Source organism: Lampris incognitus, chromosome 17 (genome assembly GCF_029633865.1).
Source record: "Lampris incognitus isolate fLamInc1 chromosome 17, fLamInc1.hap2, whole genome shotgun sequence".
NCBI lineage: Eukaryota > Metazoa > Chordata > Actinopteri > Lampriformes > Lampridae > Lampris > Lampris incognitus.
Window position 1 is genome coordinate 14826243 of NC_079227.1, and position 22291 is coordinate 14848533.

The following is a 22291-nucleotide window of genomic DNA, read 5'->3' on the forward strand; positions in this document are numbered from 1 at the left end:
ATCATTGCTACATTTTTCGAAAAATACTTCGCCCACTTTCTTTGTTACCCGAGGAGTCGGTGATGGAATGTTATGATCACAGTAAGCGCTGTGCTGTCGGCAATAAGGTGCCTTTTCTTTTACAGATTTCAGAGCTTCAAATGGTTCTGATTCTCCTAATTCTTTACCACTATTTGTATAATGGTATTGTGATACCTACTTTGGAGCATGAATGCACATTTCTTTGTGCCATGGGGTGAATAATTTCATGTTTACCCATTGCATTGCGTCCATCACTGCAACTGGATCGTTACCAGTCGATTTCCACTGAAAACATTTCCATGAGCTGGAAGAAAATTCAAGTCCTTAAGAGTACACATCCAACAATTTGAAGCCTTTCAATACCTCAATACCTTTGGATGATTTAAGTTTGGTATAAATATCAAGAATCTGTATAGTACACACACAGTTGTTGTCTAGTCAACCTGATTAAATACCCTTACGTAAGTCACAAAATGCTAAATGTCACATATGTTGTTTTAAATATTCAAAGCATTATTTGTCATATTTAGATATGTAAAACACTGATAAAATCAACTACAGCAAAATACTTACAAAAAAACCCCACTACTTATTTGTTCAATACAAACAATGTATACCTTTTCTCTGTAATGAGGACCTATGCAGGACTTAGTGCATTACAGTTTCAAATTAAAATTATTCAACATCTTCATGAACTAACGTATTAAAACAATAGACAATAAGAAGCTTTTCATCTAATGCATCCAAAATGTGTTATTCAGGCTGGCTGTCTTTGTACAGTACACATTTGGATACAAAATGAATCATGTCAAGTATAATAAAACAAAGACAAATCTTCACCACCATACTGAAAATAGTTACAAATATGTAGTGTTCAATATACTAATAAGGCAACCAATCTAACTATATTGCATATCGGAGGATTGCTATTACTGCACATGCACAACTACATAAAAGCGTAATTAAAATAAAAATGTTAATATAAAATTTTTTGAAAATTTACTCTGATATTTGGTCTCAATTTCTAATAATCAAAAGGCTAAGGTTCACAGGACAGGTGACGAATAAAAGGAAAAACCTGAATGTTTGACCCTGACAGTGAGGGGGTCCAAGCGCTCTGTTATACTGTGGGGGGCATTTTCCTGGCATGGTTTGGGTCCACTTGTCTCCTTAAGAGGGAAGGGTCACTGCAAATCAGTACAAAGTTCTTCTGAGTGATCACCTTTATCCTATGATGAGACATTTCTATCCTGATGGGAGTGGTCTCTTCCAGGATGACAATGCCCCGATCCACAGGGCACGAGGGGTCACTGAATGGTTTGATGAGGATGAAAATGATGTAAATCATATGCTATGGCCTTCACAGTCACCACATCTCAACCCAGTTGAACACCTATGGGGGACTTTGGACCAACATTTTAGACAGTGCTCTCCACCACCATCATCAAAACACCAAATGAGGGAATAACTTTTGGAAGAATTGTGTTCATCCCTCCAGTAGAGTTCAGAGACTTGTAGACTCTATGACAAGGAGCATTGAAGCTGTTCTGGAGGCTCATGGTGGACCAACACCTTGCTAACACACTTCATATTGGGTTTTCCATTCATTTGTCACCCATCTATATATATTATACTTGCTTGTCTGTGTAAAAAATTGCTTGCTGTTAAATAACTATTACAAAGTAAAGTTTTTTCTACTAATCCATCAATTTAGTAGCAAATAAAATATACTACGTTAAAAAATACTAATAAATAAAACTCCCTATTGAGCAGTCAAACTGCTGTCTGAGTCAGCATTGCAATGGCTTTGTGTTCCACAAAACACACTAACATCTGATCAATAGCACATAACTGTCTGCTTCGTGGTGCCTGGCCCTGTCAGCATGCCTAGAGCCATCATTACATGCACTACAAATCAGAGGGGCGGAGCCTCGAGGCCACCATGTAGGGGTAGCATATCACAACACTATAAATATCTTCTGGGTATTAAAGGTGGTGTATGCAATATTCAGCACCAACATCTCAGACCTTTGCATGCTTGGCTATTATTTCGTTCGGTTCGGTTGGAATATTGATTTTTACAGTATAGAGTATTAACATTAGTAACGTATTCAGCTTGGTAAGGAGCAATTTCTTCTATCTCCCAAGTGACCTAAATCCATGTAACAATTGTTAGCTTGCTAGCTATCCTGCTAACGCTAGCTACCTCACATGCACTAACATGCATGCGCGGCCGGACCAGCTTCCAAAACAAAGAACAGAGAAGCTTGGATTACAAAACACACAGAGGGAGTGTGACTTCATTCTCTGCTCAGGACATCATTACTCCACTATCTCTTTACATTGCAAATAGTTGTTTGCTGCAATATTAATCTTCAAAATCTCGTATGGCACCTTTAATCTGATCATTTGATTGTTCTGACAAATATAGGTAAAACTATTAATCTGGGGTTAGTGGGCAAACAAAAAATCCTACCCAGTTTCTTTATAAAGAAAACCTTAGAACATGAAGCTGCTTTTTTCATTACTGACACTTGGTACAGGTTTTAATATTGGCAAAATTCTTAGAAAACCCCATCCTGATTTGGGATCTTTGTGATACCAGGCTATAGCTGTAATATTTTATAGCACACTATCTTTGTAAGTGAATGGCATGTATACAAATTACTGTATTTACCACAGTATACACTAGAATCAGACAAGTCTAGTATTTAAAAACAGGGCAGGGCAACAACTCTTGCTGAAACAGGAGCCATCTACAGGTCAATCTGAGTTCTTATATGTTTGAAATGTAGAGATCATGTATAGCCATTTATAGCAACAGCGTTTTATATTCTCAGTCAGATGAAATTATTGACTGATTCTTTTCTGAAAAATATCATATGAAATGTAAATCTCAATTTCTTCAGAAATTTGAGAGACAGTCCTGAAGTCAGTCATACTGACTACCTGATCATCTTTTCACTACACTGAATGATAAATCTCCAGTTAGTCATACTATATGACCATATGGGCAGTACTTTTTTGTACAGGAGCATACATTTGTAAATGTGCTCCATAAAAAACATGTTTCCCTTGTTAGATATCCTTGAGAAAATTAGATCTGTACCACAGAGACCTTTTCTGCCTGAGTGAATCCAGCCATAGACTCCCTGGTAGTCTCCACAGGGTGTGTTCCCATGTTGGGGGGTTGGGGTGTTAATGCCATCAAAGTCTCTTGGAAGGGGACTTTGCTGGTGACTTGACAGGAAAACTGCTGGGGGTAGGGGTCTTGGAGGGGCTACTCTGACAGAGGGTGACCTTGACGTGGATGAAGAGAGAGGCAGGAGACAGGCTAGAGCCGTCGAGCTTACGAAGACGGACATGACGGTAACCTGAAGAGGTGGGAAGAGAAAGGTCAAGAGAGAAACTATTATTAGCCACTGTAAAACTTGCAGGCATAACATACACCTAATTAATTGGTGAGTGTTTTCTTCTGGCTGAGGCCTTTTTACATATTGGTCCCTTGGCGGGAGTGACTTAGAGTGCTTTCTCACTTGTGCCCATTGGAGGAGTTATTCCAGATGCGGCACCACTTATGCCAAAAGTTTGGTAGGCATCAACATCTGAGCACCAAAAAAGTCCACACCGTTTTAGTACATTTTCAGTGCTCAGGTGTGCACCAATTAAGTCCACTAAAAAACATGTGTATGGGGTCCACTTCTTAAGATCTGCAGTATAGTTTGCAGTTGGTCTGAGCTGGAGTGATTTTAAGTCAAATTTGAAGAAGTAAACTGCTGATGATCATGTATATTTTGTTGGAATGTTGCACACACGCATCATTTCCTACAATATAAGGGAAGGTAAGGAACAGCTGTCACCTGAAACCGTTTCATGTGAAACAGTGGTATACTGAACAAAATCACAAGGTAAAAGTGGGGACGTTACAGTTCTGAAAAATCACTTTTTTTGTTCGATTAACTGACAACTACGGTGATATGTGGTAAGCACTGTGGTCTTTGAGCCTTTCCTGTCCCAGAGATCTGTTCGAAATGAAATCGCCACAAGAGCTGTTACGTTAACACCTTGCCCAATGGCAAACAACAACAAAAATGTTTGAATCTGGGCTTTAGGGGTCCATGTTGTAGTATTTGTTGGTTGAGGCCTTTTAAGAACTGTTATATCTGCTTGCAAGCCACAACACTTTTGCTTCTGCTTCAAACTTGTGCCTGCCTTCTGTTTGTGCATTTAGACAAAGTAGTAAAAGTAGAACACTGTGCAGAGCTGATGTTCCTCCCGGGGAAAGGCTGCCCACACTGAGACCTGGTCATCACCATTGACAACACCGTGGTGATGCCAACTCGGACTGTGAGGAATCTGAGTGTGATCCTGGACGACCAACTGTCGTTTGCTGTAAACGTTGGATCGGTTGCTCGCTCCTGCAGATTTCTCCTCTATAACATCAGGAGGATTCGCCCATTCCTCACCGACGAGATGACACAGGTGCTCATCCCTCCTTGCTGGTGCTCCGGCGTTGCCATCAGACCTCTGGAGCTTGTTCAGAAAGCTGCAGCTCGTCTGGTGTTCAACCGCCCTAAGTTCTCCCACACAACTCCCCTTCTCATGTCCCTACACTGGCTCCCAATAGCTGCTCGCATCCAGATTAAGACTGGTGCTAGTCTACAGGGCAGTGAAAGGAACAGCTCCTTCCTATCTCCAGGCCATGGCCACTTTGCTCTGCTGCCTCGGGACGCCTGGTTGCCCTGTCGCTCAGAGGCCCTTGCTGCCGATCGACCCGGTCACGGCTCTTTTCTGTTCTGACCCCACAGTGGTGGAATAAACTCCCCACTGATGTCAGGACGGCGGAGTCGCTGCCCATCTTTCGGCGCAGGTTGAAAACTCACCTCTTTAAGAACTACTACCCTGTTACTTGTTCTTAGCACTTATTGTATTCACTCATTTAAAAAAAACAAAACTCTTACTTGGACTTTTACTTTAGCACTGGTTTTCCTCTCAGATGCTTGTTTAGATGCACTTATGACCTCTGATGACTAGTAGTTCTCCTGATTTCCTACATTAAATGCACTTATTGTAAGTCGCTTTGGACAAAAGCTTCGGCTAAATGACTAATGTAATGTAATGTAATGTAATGTGCACACTTTCATTTTTCCCAAGAACGTCCTACCTATCAATAACCATTAAAATTAGCAATGAAAAAGGCTCTTGTGATTTGGATATTCAGAGATTAGCTATACTGTTTTAAACACACCAGAGATACAGATTATCAAAAAGGAAATTTGACATTTTTTTGCATGTAAGTATTTAGGATTATAACTTAAGGTTACTTTTATTTTAAATATGTTTTATTGATTCACCTGTGCGTAGACTTGTGAAAGGCAGGGTGAACTGCCCTAAGAAGTCATTCCTGGAAGTGTAGTCGTGGTCCTCGACCAAGAAACGCACCAGGGCCAGGTCAGGGACATGGACGGTGAAGTTAAAGGTGCAGTCCCACTGTGGGTTAAAGCCTGAAATTGGGGTTAAAGACATCATGAGATCAAGGTCTTTTAACTTCAGATGTATTCATCTGTGCAATAAATATGCATTAAAAGTTATCACAGAACTGTATTGTGTTGGAAGCCTCCCTGTGTGCAAGAAAAATATTGTTTTTTGGTGGTATGGCCATGTCAGTATGTTTATTTGTTTCCACCATTTTTGTGAAATACTGGCACATCCAATTCCTACTACTACTTTCGATTACTGTTTCCAATTCAAAGGGTTCATCATGTAGATGATTTTGGAATAACAGGGGATGCGCAGTTACATAAAATGGGTTTGTGTAGCAGGACTTGGTAAGGAATGGATAACTGTTGTTTAAAGTTCCAGTACTTTAAAAGACATAGATGTCAAACCTTCTCTTCACAGTTTTCAATCCAATGCAAAAACTGTTGCCACTATGTGAAACCATGTGTGTAGTGAAGGCTATTTAGTTAGTATGGTGGGTGTTTACCATTGTTGTCGATGCGGTGGGTCTTCTTCTTGTTGTTGTCTATAGGGACACCATGGGTCTCTACCCACACCAGAGGATCCACAATAGAGCTGGGTTTGTCCCATTCGGGCTTTGGCAGCTGCTGAGCTGAAATCACCTTTGAAAATAGCCATAATACAGTCTGATCAAGTCATTTGTATTTAATGATGATAATTATTAACAAAAAAAAGCAATGATGAATAACAAATTAATACGTGACTAAAAAAGAGCAATCAAAATTCCAGATATGAATTGAAAGATTTACCGCACAAAGTCACTGATCTATTGAGCAAAACAAACAAAAAAACAAATGTAATTACTACCCTTCTTACCATTGAAAACGCATCTTTTTGTGTCACTCTGACATGCAATCAACATTATGTGTTATTATTATAAACACGATCACAAAGCATATCGTTGAAGTCTTCTGATAGATAATCAAACCTTCTTGGCTAAAAAAGAAAGCCCATCTTTACTTGTCTTGACTTTTCATTCACAAGCAATTGTTTGCTGCATCTTGCCTTAATGGTGAGCAGGACCGGCCTGTGACCCGGGCCTCCACCGACATTCTCAGGGTTGAAGTTGATGTCGGGCATGCACATAAAAGGAGGCTTAAGGATGTAACCACACTGTCCGTTTTGCAGGAACCTCCCATGATTCAGGTCCATCTGCTCACCGGGCGTCTGGAAGTTCAACGCCACTGGAAACAGCCAACATAAGCCGTGTAGTGGATGCTTTTATCCACAGAACCTCGTAATATAACGCATGCAAGCAATTTTAGTACTGGTAGCCCCAGTGGTAATGAAATACCTTTTCCATGGCAATGTTAGCATTCAAGCTATTAACAAATATGTCAATATTTTAGCAGATGTGTTTATCCATGGTGACTTAGACCAAGTCAGCAGGTAATGTGTAAATGTCTTTCTCTGACGCCTTTTACAGTGAAGCCTAAGACTCGAGAGGTTTACCTAAGATTATGATAACTTAATTTGAGAGACATGTTTATATCTTCTTATCTTTAGAAGATGTCAGACTCTCACCGATCTGACAGCCTCCGTTCCACATCTCCTGAGGGTTGTAGTTGGATGACTGGAGGCGTTGGCCTGAGGGGTAGATCCTACTCATCTGGTGGCTATTGTGGCGCACAAAATACCTCCCTGGTGGAATCCAACAAATAAATAAGAGGTTATAATAGTTCACATACACATACTGGGCAATGTGGAAAATGTTATTATCACAAAAATCAAAGGGATTGTTACACCATAACCGATATTTATCATAATATCTGCTTACAAATGTAAAAACACCATGTTTAAGAAGCCAGCATTGAACCGTTTGGTCATGTAAAGTATAATATCAAACTAAAACTTGTTTTCAAATAACATTCTGTCATCATACCTTATCTTATCATTAATTCAAACAACAAAATTTCGCAACACAATATTACAATATCTGAATTTCATCCCGATATGATACAGATGAAAGACGCAAAACAATAATATTAGATTATTGCCCAGTCCTATGTACAAACATGTGCACACAGACACACAAACACACCAACACAGACCACCACCCCCTAAAAAAAAAAAAAAACACAATAACACAGAATACCTGTTTCTTTAACATATCTGAGGGCCTCACTCTCAGAGAAGGAGGATATGTTGATGGCTGACTTCTTGGCTGCTTGCTCAAAGCCTTTGAAAGGAACACTGCGGGTGTACACCACCAGCTCTGACAGCTCTGGACTCAGCTTTATAACACTGGGCTGAGGTGGCACACACACACACACAAACACACACACACACACACACACACACACACACACACACACACACACACACACACACCCCAAATGTAATACAATAATCCAAGCAACAATTGGTTACGTCTGACAAAGCGATTCATATTTCGACATTTATTTATTCTACTGCAGGATTCACCCTCTCTTCATTTTATGAAAATAAATCATCATGATTATTTCTTCATTACTTAAGCCCACCCCTTCAGAAAAAATAATACCAAGTAAAGAAAATGGCAATCTTTGTTTACCAAAATAAATCAATTCCATTATCATGATAAAGTGTGTAAGGCGTTATGATGGTATTATGTTATAGCCTGCAAAACCAGTGCCATAACAGGGATTAAGTGGGGTGTGAAGGCAAGTTGTCTGCCATATAATCATATATGATGTTTGCTTACTGCTAACCTTTTACCATGTATGACCTACACCATGTTCAACACATGTTTAGTACGTTGTAACTGTGTTTTCAAAAGTGCTATATAAATGAAATTTACTTATTTACTTACTTAACTTTAGTCTATATTGTTTAGATAGATGCTTAAAGTTCATATGTAACAGAACAAAGGTAGTGTTATAAAGTGCCTTCTCCATGTGAACAAATAAAGGCTTATTGTTCATGGTTAGCCGATAGCAGACGAATGTATGAGAAACTCAGTGTAGCCAAGTCTACACTAACTGGAGAAACGGCCTTGCTGGGATGTGACCTGGAAAACACGAGATGAGGAGAAGAATGAACAACTCCCCTAAAGTCACCCCCCCCCCACGGGGTGCAACCCCGCCTACTATACAGGGGAGCGCTGTCAGAGGAGGGCACGCACTCATAAGGTTGACTTTGTGTGTGCCATGTCGCAAGTATTATCAAAGTGTGACAACACGGTAAGAGATTTTTGTCTGGCTCCTCATGTATTGTCAGAGTGGGATTAAATAATTGCCACGACCATTTTAGGGCTCGTCCGGGATGTCTAATTCATGCTGTCCTTGACCCAATCTCTGTACAGATTGAATCTGGCCAGCCAGACTGGTGAAGGGAATGAAAAATCGCCTGAGACCCAGATAGTCTACCTCCCCTGAGGATAGCTCAGGGGAGGTAATGAATGACATTCACTTGGGGGTGATGACCCATTGGCAAAGGAAATAATGAATAATTTCAACTGAATGTCAGGATTAGGACATTTCCGGGTAAGAATGTGAGACAGCAGGATAACAGAATAGTGAAAAACCAAAACAAACTTTTAACTGACGAAGTCTTGTTTGACAAGATATGCAAATATTATGGGTGAAAAACTTGGTGATGACTCTTGTAAACAGCTTCCAATGTGGGAAAAGAAATTTGGATCGTCTGAAAGAGGTAGTTTAAGTGTAAATTAGCTCCAAAACTGCAGGATAAGATGGGAAAATATGAAAGAGAAAAAGGGAACAGTAAACTAGATTGGAAAGCTTTTATGATGTGGAAAGAGGAGGCAGAGAAATGCAACAGGCCAAAGAATTGTGAAAAGAGATACAAGGGGGAGGGGTGGGATAATTAATCACTCTCCTCAGCTTTCACAGAAAGACTTGATCTCCTTCCCATCTCAGCCACTTACCAGAGACCCGCAGACCAGCAGCAACCTGCCTCAGAGCGATGGCAGCCTGCCCATCTATATCAAGAGGCCCGAAAACAGCTGGCTGCAGCAGCAGAGCCCATTGTGCAGAGCCCAGTGGCCGCACCACCTCCATACCAGACGGGTGCAGCTGAGGCTGAATCCTCCTTCCCACAAGCATGAAACTAAAATGGGGCAGAGTGAAAGGAGATGACCAGAAGAGGATGACCATTATAACTAGGCAGACAATGCTGATTATCAGCGCCATGTAGAGGGACTTTGTGTCAGAATGGGAGACAACTTCCCAGCCACCATGAGACGGAGGGGGGGGGGAATAAAGGACTGCAAACAGTAGCCTGGGGAGAAAATGGCTGACTTACTGGTCAGATTGACCAAAGTTTTCAGAGAAAACAGCAGCCTAGCACCTCTGGCACCATCCAATGAACAAAACCACTCCCCGTATGACCAACAGCTAAAGAGCTGTTTCCTGGACAACTTGAATGAAGAAATCAGCCACCAGGTACGCAAACACTGTTTGGGCTGGGACAGAGGATGTTTGGCAGCTGTTCAAGAACATGCCATCCATGTTGAAGAGAATATGAAACTCTCAGAGACAAAGGTAGAGTGAGCTAAAGCTTGGTTGACTGATAAACTCCAAACGGCCCAGCTGGCATAGCACCAGACTCAGCAGAGCACCAACAGAGGCAGAAAGAGAAGCGGAGAGCGCGGTGGCCCACCTCAGATCAGAGATCAAGCTCTCAGCAGAGGAACGCCCCCAATGCAGGCCCTCGAGATGATGGGTGTTGGAACTGTGGGGTCCCTAACAATTGGGCAAAAGACTGTACCGAACCAAAAAAGAGACGGGAATCCCACTGGGCGCACACGCGGTGTGTACACTGAAGATGAAACGTGACTGGCAGCGGGGACAGAGTCTGGTGAATGCACCCCCAACATTGCACACGCGGGGGGGGGGGGCTTTATGACATCTGTGCTGTTACAAGAGCACAGGGGAAAACGACCAGTAGCATATTTTCATGCAGGCAGAGAGTCACAGCAGAGCTAAAAACAGCGGAGTTTCTCACTACTACCAGTCTGTTCGTGCATTTCAGCAACGAAGAATTCGACCTCAAAGCCTGCTGTTTTCCCAGACTACCACACTGGGGAGAACATTGCAGCTGGCCTGAGAGAAGGGCTAGCCAGCTAGGACCTCGATGAAGAAAACCATGTCTGCCGGACTATGGACAATGCACCGAACATGGTGAAGGCAGCGCAGCTTCACGAGTGGACCAGGCTCTAGTGTTTCAGCCACCGATCACATCTTGCCATTGGTAAGTTGTTTTCAGTATTTGTGTGTGTGTGTGTGTGTGTGTGTGTGTGTGTGTGTGTGTGTGTGTGTGTGTGTGTGTGTGTGTGTGTGTGTGTGTGTGTGTGTGTGCTTGTGATAGCCTAATAACACTCAATTTAAATTGTATGACGTACACCAATTTCTTTATTTAATCAATTTCTTCCAGAAAATGCTATGGAACATGACAGTGTCAGGAGCAACAGGGCTGTGCAAGAAATACAATGTTCACACTGTGTTTCTTTTTCTTTATAGATTGTATTACAAAGTGCAATCCACTTTTAGATATTATATTTTTATCACAACGTCTTTGAATTATCTAAATATTTATAGAGTGGTAGAGCCACATATTTGTTATTTCTTTTATATTTCTGCACTTTAGTTTGTGTGATTTGTTATTGTTACTGACTGGAGAGCAGTAAGATTCGTGTTTATTTTCATATTAATGTTCACACCAGGCCTGTTGTTCTGCAGTGCTTTGTTGTGCCTTTTTCAGATTTTATTAAAAATTTAAGTCATGATAATTATTGTACATGTTTACAAGGCTTAAAGTTAAATCAGTCACTCAATACTCTACTGTGATTGAAGGTTTTTCTTTTTACAGTTAAATAGCTAAGTGAAGTTAAATGAAGATGCATCAATTCATCTCATTTCATCATAGCATGTAGGCCTGGCCTGCAGGAAAGAGCAGTTTATATGCTGACTGATGTGTTGGTCATACTACAGAATGATTTACTGCTGTGTGTAGTGGATAACACAGAAGATATCGAACTTTGAAAAAAAATCACATACTAAATCGCAAACACAATATTGGTCTAAAAAATAATGATAATAAAAAAAAAATCGCAATTAGAATATTTTCCCAAATCGTTCAGCCCTACTCCCTACTGCTGAAGACGGTGAACCCCGTGACTGTCTAGCCACTATAGCGCAAGTTTGCAGCCCAAGAGTGGATTTACAGGAAATACCCCTCATTATCTCTGACTATGTATGGTATGTTGATGGACCTGCTATAAAAAAGATAAAAAATAAAAAAATCCAGTCACAGGGAAAAAATGAAGTTGGATATGCAGTAGGGGAAGATCATGACATCATTGAAAGTACACACATCCCAGGCCATTTATCTGCACAGGCAGCTGAATTATTTGTTTTAACCCAAACTTGCAAACTAGCAGAAGGGAGAACATCGACTGTGTACACTGATAACAGATGTGCAGATGGATTTCACTGAATTAACATCACGTGAGGGAAAGTACTGCCTTGTGATTGTTATGTTTTCTAAATGGGTTGAAGTTTTCCCTACAGGAAAGGCAGACACCTCCACAGTGGCAAAGGTGTTGGTAAGAGAGATTATTCCCAAATGGGGAATACCACGGAAGATCAGCAGTGATAACGGAACTCATTTTGTAAATGGTGCCATTAAACAACTTTCAACATTTTTGGGTATCAATCTGAGGCAACGTTGTGCCTATCATCCACAGACTGGTGGAGCTGTTGAGAGAGCAAATGGGATAATTACAAATAGACTGCTGAAACATTGTGATGAGACAGGACTCACGTGGATAAAAGCCCCACTGTTAGTGCTGATGGCCATGAGAGCAAGAGGGAGGGCTGCAACAGGGCTGTCACCTTTTGAAATCCTCACAGGCAGATCCGTGAACCCTGGAATAGCCCTTCCTCTGCAAAAGCAGGTCCTCAGCTCAGACCTCATGGAAGAGGTAAAACTTAACTATTGTGTGCAGTTAAACAAAATGCTGAGTTTTATTCACACGCAAGTGAGAGCGGCACTTCCACAGCCAGCAGAGGGTCAAGTGCATGACCTGAAGCCAGGAGATTGGGTGCTGGTAAAGGACCTAGAGAGGAAGCACTGGAGGAACCAGGTGCTCGTGATCACACCTACAGCAGTGAAGGTAGAGGGGAGAAGTCAGCTGGACACACGCTAGCCACTGCAAAAAAGGGCCACCATAGGAGATGGAGGTCCAGGCTGAGAGACCCACTCCGCTCACAAACCAGGAAGAGAAGAAGACATGGCCAGCTCTCACTGAGGTTTAAAAACCTACCGAGAGCCAACGGTTGCTATGTAATAGGGAAAAGAGTTGTTTTATTTAAAGATACCTGATCATGATGAGGTACCAGTCAGGTACTTTATAATCATGCCTGAGAGCAGGCCTTGGCATCCTTTTAGGAAAACAGGGTATGGTCTCAGGCAAGGGCATGCACTCGTAAGGTTGACTTCGTGTGTGCCATGCTCGCAAGCCTTATTCGAGTCTGACAATACTGCAAGAGACTTCTAACTCGCTCCTCATTTATTGTCAGAGTGGAATCAAATAATTTCCATGAGATGAGGATTTCGTCCTGTGGGGCCTGTAGAGGTAGAGTAGAATTACACTTGTCTCCAGAGGCAGGGACAGCAGCCTCTTCACGACTTTTGACCACACACATAAATGCATAAAAAGAAAAAAAAAACCAGTAAGAGCAAGGCTGCTATAAAGACATGTTGGGAGGTGCTGAAACACACTGTGCTCTGCCCACCTTCTTCTCCTCTCTGGCACTCTGAAGTTTGCCCTCGTCATCTGAGGAGCTGGCATCTGAGGAGCTGGAGGAGCTCTCCTCTACTACACGCTCCTTCTTCCCTTTCACCAGGATCTTCCCCTTCAGCGCCTGGACACACACACACACACACACACACACACACACACACACACACACACACACACACACACACACACACACACACACACACACACAAAACAATACATGTTTCATCTGTTTGGTTGAACTAGTGTCCCTAAAATTGTCCATAGCTGTACATTTTTGTATATATAAAGGATGAACGGATATAAGCCCATTAAATGTATTTCTTGCTCTGTCTTTTTAAAGCTGCTACAAGAAGTTTTGGATTTTTGCTAACTTTGCACAACCCTTTGGTCAAAAACAGGAGTGTTTCTTACGGAAGAACAACTGCATTGCCACAAAGACCTCAGCTCACCCTCGTGCACTTGTTTTGAAGAGAAGCGTGAGAGCTGTATAGTGGTGTTTTGGAGGAACAACTGATATACAGCGATGACATGATGTATATCTAATTGTGGCTACGTTTCTTGTACGTATGCCACAAATCATTTAGTAAGATTTCGTGGGGAATCTGACCCGAAGACAAACATCTGGGATCATTATATGGCAATATCTCATCTTCTCACTGATGGTCTAATTTGATGATGTCGGTCACACAGAGGAGTCAAAATTACATCAAGACTGCTGAATAACCAGTGAAAAACTCCTTGTAGCAGCAGCTTTACATATATATCAAGACCTAGAGCAAGAAAGAGAAAGGAGAAAAATGAGTGAAAAAAATAAATCCCAACCAAGACAAAATGAAACTCGAAATTAAAACTTCATGAAAACTGCATTTCCGTCTGTATAATTGCAGCGATAGTGAGTTCAAGTCATTGTTGCGTATTGTGAAGGGGCCTCAAGGAAGTGTGATTACTGAGGCAAAGGCCATTCATGCATCCATATGCACACACATACACGTTATGAAAATGAAGAGACGTAGAGAAAGTGGGGCATAGAAAAGCAGATGGCCCGAAAATGCCTCAGAAACACAGTCAGCTGTCCCTATCGTCCATAATCCCACCTAAGTAGCGCTTTCCATTAAGACTCCGAGAAACTGTTTACAAATGTCTCATACAAAGGAGGGGAAGGAAAAAGTGATGCTGTTTTGGCTCGGGCAGCAGTTACGATTTTGGATATTAATAACACAACTGACTCAAATCCCAACAGGCACCTCTGATAAGACTTTGAGTCATCTATTTTTAACCACGTCCAAACTGATAGTCTGTTCAAAACAAGATCCCACACTAACATTTGTACCTTTTAACTCATATTTCTTGAAGCAAGTATACAACTGTGACAGTGGATGAGAAAATGTTACTTGGTTTAAGTGGAGATGAGCTTATTTAGAAAAAAAATTAAACGACATTATCTCGACGGAAGTGGAGTCATCTGCCTTATGCCAAATAAGTCACTTGATTCAAGAATAAAACTGCATGAGAAAAAAAGACAGATTTACCTGAATTTGACATGCTTTCCAAGAATTGTGTCAAATCTTATTTAATACAACTCAAAATATGATTCCATTGGCCTGAGATATGATCATGACTAATACAGGGATGCAGATTGACCTTTGCCCTCTCTCACCCCCCCCCCAACCACATTTCCTTTTTGTCTCTTTTTTCAGTAGTCTGAAAATACAGAAATCCTGAAAGGTGAGATGACTGCCCACTGTGCTTACAAACTAAAACTACTACAACTGTAAAACTACTATGTTGACTTGGCGTAATGTAGATATGCAGCCAAGATATGTTGAGATCTGCTTCACCCAATTAGTAGATGGGGGGGGGTCTATCCCAGCATGCATTGGGCTGCATAGTCCATTGCAGGGCCACACACACACACACACACACACACACACACACACACACACACACACACACACACACACACACACACACAAACCAAGTCTCCAATTTATCTAACATGCATGTCTTTGGACTTTGGGAAGAACGCACACAAACATGCGAGAACATGCAAAGCTCCATGCAGGTGTGTTTGAATTGCACTCAGGACCCTCTCTGAGAGGTGACAGCGCTAACCACTTAGCCTTTACATTTCCTCTCTCCGGAACAGCTTTTGTCAAAATGTTTATTTTATTGCAGTTTACATTCTGCAGAAATGCAGATTTGCAAAAACGCCTTACCATGAGTTCCCTATAGAGTGGCCCAGTCTGACATCATTCTGCAATAACATATGGTAGTCACAAGATGGCAGAAGGTTCACTGTGCTGAATTTAAGTTTCCTTTATTAATCCCCTTGGGGAAATTCCGTTACTGCAAATTAACCCATCCTAGCTGTGATCTGTGTAGCTAGGAGCAGTGGGCTGCTGCCTTCATGCTGCGCCGGGGGACCAACTCCAGTTCTTTTCCCATTGTCTTGGTCAGGGGCACAGACAGGCGTATAAACCCTAACATGCATGTTTCTTTTGATGGGGGGGGGGGAAACCGGAGCACCCAGAGAAAACCCACTGCAGACATGGGAGAACATGCAAACTCCACACAGAGGACAACCTGGGATGACTCCCCCCAAGGTTGGACAACCCCGGGGTTCGAACCCAGGACCTTCTTGCTGTGAGGCGACAGCACTAACCAATGGGCCACTGTGCCAGCCAAAAAAAAATCCCATTCTATTCTTCTATTTGAAAAAGCAAGGTAATCGCAGATAAGGTCTATAATTGACACAGGAAAAAGCCATCGCCAGTTTTTTTCTATGAGTTAAATGCTATCCTTTAATAGCAAGCATGTGAATTTTGAAGCAGTAATTCACTCACAAGGAACCTATTGCTAACCAGATGCTAACTGCCAAGAGTCTGACTGTAACTTGCTAACCAGCAATTCTACTTGCAACATTGCTCTTGTGAGTAAATTTCAACTTCAAAATTAATTAGGGCTACCATCAGGCAGTATTTGAAACATAGAACAAAATCGGTAGATCTTGGGGGAATGTTTTGTTTTGTTTTGTTTTTTTCCAAAAAGGGAACTATAATGGGGAATTCAGCGTGTGAACAATCCTCCATCTTGCAAGTAATTTTCTCCAGCAAATTGATGACATGGCAAGGCCACAATATTATCTGAGTGTACAATTTAGGCATTAGGAGATGGCTGATAGGAATCCCTCATGGGCACATTGCTGTTGATGGACACTGACTGTCATGATGATTGGGCGTCAGCCTTTTTGCTGACATGACAGTCTGTAGTTGCTAGGCCACCATGCCGTCTCTGTATTTCAGTCCTTACCTCTGGGGAGGGCAGACAGTTGGGGTCCAGACTGCTGAGGGGTTTGGTGAGGAGCTTGTTGCCCAGGATGGAGCGCAAGTGTCGGGCCATAACCGCCTGCTGCTCCACAGAGCAGTGGTTCTCAAGAGACAAGATCACTGGGTAGCTAGACACCTGGGAGCAAAGAAGAGGTTGGAAGAAAAAAATGATTGATTTTTAAGAACATGAAACTAACTTTTTGTCAGTCCACAAAAGATGGAGCCATATCTCAAAATGGCAAGGCAATTTCCTTTCCCTTATCAGCTACAACCAAAAATGACCAGTATTTGGTCCCGTGGACAAAATGTGTAACTTTTTGCATGAACACACCTCCTGTGACCTCGACATCAATCTGAAAATTTAGGGGCAGTCAAAGGTGTGCTTAATTTGTAATTTTAAAGAAGGAGGAACAAATGTTTAATTTCAAATTAACCTGCGCATGCCTGTTTCAACTGGATTTTTTACATAGTGCAAATAAACCTACCAAATGGTTTTGCTGCTTTTGAGCATGAAGGATGCTCACACACAGGAAATAATAAACTATCTACACACATAGAAGACTGCTACACATTTCAGTCTCTCACAGCTCATCTGAAATAATGGTTGAAAGACAATCAAGTGTGTGACCATGCTTTGTAAACTACCTCAACAGCCATTATGTCCTCTTTGTTTTATTTATTGTAATATTTATTTAAATCAGAATCAGACATATTTTATTCATCCCCGAGGGGAAATTGGGTCCTATTACAGAGACTCACGTTCTAGTAAAGAAAAACTAAAAGCTAACAAGATACAAGCTAACAAGAAAACGGATATAAATAGAAGTAAGAAAAACAGAAATAAATGGAAATAGAAGATAAAATAAGAAATAGAAATATGTGCACCATGCTCCAGCGTATAACACCCTATCTATACTGTATTACTGCAGCATGAAACAAACAGCACAAACAACACCCGACAGGGTAAAATAAGTGGAAGGGCCAGTCTAATGACTGCTGACTCAGAATATCTGACACTCTGAGGGAAAGTTTGATGGCCACAGGCAGGAATGACCTCCTGTGGCACTCTGTAGTCTTTCGGCAGAATGAGTCTATTAGTTAAAGTACTCTTGTGATTGACCAGCACGTCACGAAGTGGGTGGGCGACATTTTCCATGATGCCACATAACGTCAACAGCATCCTCCTCTCAGAAACCGCCGCCAGAGAGTCCAGCTCCACCCCCACAATGTCACCGGCCTTGCAGATCAGTTTATTGAGCCTGTTTGCATCCGCTACCCTCAACCTGCTGCCCCAACATACAAGAGCAAACAGGAGAACACTGGCCACCACAGACTCATACCACATACTTCAGCTTCCTCAAAAAGTAGAGACGACTCTATCCCTTCTTGTAGAGGGCATCAGTGTTCTTAGCCCAGTCCAGTTTATTGTCTATATACACCCCCAGGTACTTGTAGTATTCCACAGTGTCCACATTGACCCCCTGGATGGAAACAGGGGTCACTTGTGTCATGTCCCTCCTCAGATCAACAACCAGCTCCTTTGTCTTAGTCACATTGAGCTGCAGATGGTTCCACTCACACCATGTGACAGTTTCCCACCACAGCCCTGTACTTGGCCTCCTTGCCATTACTGATGCATCTGACCATAGCAGAGTCATCAGAGAACTTCTGAAGATGGCAGGACTCTGTGTGGTAGTTGAAGTCCGTGGTGTAGAGGGTGAAAAGGTAGAGAGACAGGAGCCCCAGTGTTGCTGACCACACTGTCTGACACACAGTGTTGCAAGCTCACATACTGTGGTCTACCAGTAAGGTAGTCAACAATCCAGGACACAAAGGGGTATCTCCCTGCATTGCTGTCAGCCTCTCACCCAGCAGAGCCAGCTGGATGGTGTTGAAGCCACTAGAAAAGTCAAAGAACATGACCCTCACAATGCTCGCTGGCTTATCCAGGTGGGCGCGTAGGCACGGTTAAGCAGGTGAATGATGGCATCCTCAACTCCCAGTCGGGGCTGGCAGGCGAACTGGAGGGGGTCTAAGTGTGGCTTGACCGTGGGCTGAAGCTGCTCCAGGCTAAGTCTCTCCAGGGTCTTCATAATGTGTGAGGTCAATGCTACTGGTCTGTAGTCCTTGAAGTCCCTGGGACGCAGCGTTTTAGGCACAGGAACGAGGCAAGATGTTTTCCACACAGCACGGGAACCCTTTGAAGTCTAAGCCTAATGTTGAAGACATGGTGAAGAATTCCACATAACTTGGGGGCACAGGCTTTGAGCACCCCGGGGCTAACACCATCCGGGCCTGCCGCCTTGCTTGCATGAAGTCTCATCAACTGTCTTCTGACACAGTCAACTGTGAAACACACTGTAGGTGTTACAAGTGGGGGGGGGGGGTCATCAGGTTAGAGAGGGCTATTAATCCGGGAACCCAGCGAGGGGGGGGAGTAGGGCCCCCACTGGAGGATGGGGGGATGTAAGGAGGAGGAGGGGGGCAGTGAAGTTGACAGTTGATGAAGGCAGGCAACAGATGAGACCAGAGGGGGACAGGGAGGGGGTCATTGTGTCAAATCTATTAAAAAACATGAAATTCACTGGCACTATCCAAGCTGCCCTCAACTCCTCTGCTGCCAGTCTGCCTGAAACCAGTGATGGTCTTCATACCACTCCAGACCTCTTCTTGTGTTGTTCTGTTGGAGTTTCTGTTCCAACTTCCTCCTGCAATTATCTTTAGCCGCGGTGTCGCGGTGGCAGCAAGCTAAGTAGGGCACTCCAGACATCCCTCTCCCCAGCAACGTCCTCCAGCTTCTCCTGGGGATCCCAAGGCATTCCCAGGCCAGATTGGACATGTAGTCCATCCAGCGTGTTCTGGGTCTACCCTGGGGTCTCCTCCCAGTTGGCCGTGCCCGGTAAACCTCCAAAGGAAGGTGCCCAGGAGGCATCCTAATCAGATGCCCGAAATCCGCATAATGATTTAGCAAACTTTTATGTCGGATGCCGGATGTTTGTTTCAGTTGTATCTTATCTTATTTGTACAGCATTTGTGTGTTTTGGGGATTTTAACTTAATTGTACAGTATGTGAGTGTTTTTTTGTATTTGCTGTCCTCGCTGTACCTGCCCAGGGACTACAGTTGAAAATCAGTCATTCTGACCAAACTGACAAATTGTCCCTGTAAAACTAAACTTAACAAAACTAAAACTAAAAAATTACCCATGGACCGTCCTTTAAAAGGGGTTATTAATGGCTCTAGGGGACCCTTTCAAAATTCCCATAGACTAATTACATCCAACACAGTCAACTCTTACCATTCTGAATGAAGAGCAGCCCAGTTTTACACGACTACATAAGACTCGTGTACATTTATCGCACCCGGCCAGTAAAGTGTTTCTGATTTGCACTCACCTTGAAGGCATACTCATTTATGGCCTCGATGACTTCAACAAAGGGCACTTTGGAGGTCAGTGTGTGTCCGTGGTAGATGACCGGCTCTCCTCTGTCTCCATCCCAGCAATCCAGCTCCACACAGCGACACCCGTGGTTCAGAGCTCTAAGAAAGAGTTTGAAAAGATAGAAAATGTAAAAAAAAACAAAAAAAACAAGCGTTTTATACAAACAATTCGGTAGAAGAGATCAAACATGGGCCTTTTGGTTGGGGGACTACTTCACTAACAACTAAGCCATCAGCCATCTTGCAGCTGCTCCATTGTAAACTAAAGGCAGAATGAGTGGGATTGGTTGGTTGTGATTTGTAAACACAGCATTCATAATTGGCCCCAACTCAACGACACCAAAAGCACACGCCCCTGACTGCAGTGGCCAGAACAGAAAATAGGCCAACTTTGTGTTACTCTTCATTCCCATCCTCTCCTTCAGTGCTCACCAGTGGGTGAACGCCAACCTCACATTCAGACTCAAAGAAAGTTGAATCAGTTCATCTGGACACAACGTTCATTGAGAGAGAAACGTTTCATCACTCATCTAAGTGACCTCTTCAGTCTAAACTGACTGCAGGTGTCCCCACCCTTATAAACAATACAGTGGCTTAACGACCGAAAAAGACCGGTTTCATATGCAAATTGCCGTGACCATTAACTCGAATTTCAATGGCAATGTGTACTATTCACAGAGGATTTGGGAAAGGTTGCAATCACAGCACTGTAAGATGTACTCTTCACATAGATGGCCTCTTTGACTATCAAGGACGTGCACATCCTCATCCTTGAAACACTGGCCACTGGCCTGTAGATGGGTGTAGACTGCAGAGTCCTGGCCTGACGTGTTAGATGTCCTGTGTTGTGCCATCCTCTTGGCCAGCATCTGTTTAGTTTCCCCGATGTACAAGTCATGGCAACCCTCCTGGCACTTAACAGGAGGGTTGCCATGACTTGTACATCAGGCTATATTGCTCTGTTTGAGCCAGGAGACCTGATCCTTGGGTGGACTAATTTCTGGCACAGTGTGTTTTGGGGTTTGAAAGCAACTGAAACACGGTGTTTGGAAAATACGTGTCTCAACTGTTCTGACACTCCCGACACATACAGAATCACCACTGGTTTACATTTATGAAGCTGTTGTCCTGCTTCTATCGGCTGGTGCACTGTTTGGGCGTCTTCCTGGCTTTGATAAATGCCCAGTTAGGATAACCACACTTAACCAGGGCCGGTTTAATGTGGGATTTCTCCCCTTCCCCGGCTGTTGTGCCAGTGGGGACTTTGTCAGCTCGGTGGTACAGCATCCTGATGACTCATAGTTTGTGCTCCAGTGGATGATGAGTCAAACCTTAAGTACTGATCAGTATGTGTTGGTTTATGGTAAACATCAACAGTCAAATGCCCCCCCAACACCAATTGCAATTTCATAGTCATAGTCAGTCTTAGCTGCTGGTCAACTTTTAAAGAAGCACAATAGAAAGCATCCTCTGTCAATGTGTCACAGGGTGGTATGCCAGCTGCACAGCGGAAGGACTAGTCCCGGGTGATAAAGACAGCACAGAGGATTGTGGGAGCTGTGCTCCCAGACCTGGATGCTGTGTATGCTGGCCGCCTACAGAGGAGAGCCAGTAACATCAGCAAAGACACAACACACCCAGGTCACTGTCTCTTTGTTCCCTTGCCATCAGGGAAAAGATACTGCACCATCAAAACCCGGACAAACAGGCTGAGGAACAGCTTCTTCCCCAGAGCCGCTGATATCTTTTATTGTCTCATTATCATTTTGCTACGTCACTTATTTTTACTACCTCACTTATTTATACTAAATATTGTTTGTTCTTATTTTTATCTTTTTTTTCTTTTTTTTAATCATTTACCTTAATTAGTGTTGCTGGTCTGTGAGTCATCAAACGAAATTTCATTGTGTTTGCACAATGACAGTTAAGTGTCTTATCTTATTTTTCACATCCTCCCTGGTGAACTTGATGTGGTTGTCCACAGAGTTAATGTAGTCGGTGAAATGTGGTATGTCCTGAGATTTAATTTTAACCCAGGTATCGTCCACAAATCTGAACGGTGTCCCTGGCTAGGACATCAGAACCATCTTTTGCGTGAATTCGCGTTTGCGGCAGCCTCACCCAGTACCGTCCATGCAGTGTCTTTGTCCACGTCTAAGTTTTGCCTTCGTTTGATGGCTGGGAGAGCTGGCACTGGATCGGCTGCGAGAGCAGGGCAGGCTAAGCTAACTGCTAGC

General features: G+C 42.9%; 1 protein-coding gene across 1 annotated transcript in view; it reads right to left on the minus strand.

The window, feature by feature from the left end:
- Nucleotides 1-3228: 3228 nt before the first annotated feature.
- plcd3b (phospholipase C, delta 3b) overlaps nucleotides 3229-22291 on the minus strand; it is a 46948-nt gene continuing 27885 nt past the window's right edge. Inside the window, exons 8-16 of the mRNA XM_056296687.1 lie at nucleotides 20009-20153; nucleotides 16598-16750; nucleotides 13281-13409; nucleotides 7637-7790; nucleotides 7066-7182; nucleotides 6547-6725; nucleotides 6008-6143; nucleotides 5376-5525; nucleotides 3229-3395 (exon numbers count right to left, since the gene is read on the minus strand). Coding sequence (XP_056152662.1) covers nucleotides 3229-3395; nucleotides 5376-5525; nucleotides 6008-6143; nucleotides 6547-6725; nucleotides 7066-7182; nucleotides 7637-7790; nucleotides 13281-13409; nucleotides 16598-16750; nucleotides 20009-20153 — 1330 coding nt within the window. The remainder of the gene's footprint in view (nucleotides 3396-5375; nucleotides 5526-6007; nucleotides 6144-6546; nucleotides 6726-7065; nucleotides 7183-7636; nucleotides 7791-13280; nucleotides 13410-16597; nucleotides 16751-20008; nucleotides 20154-22291) is intronic.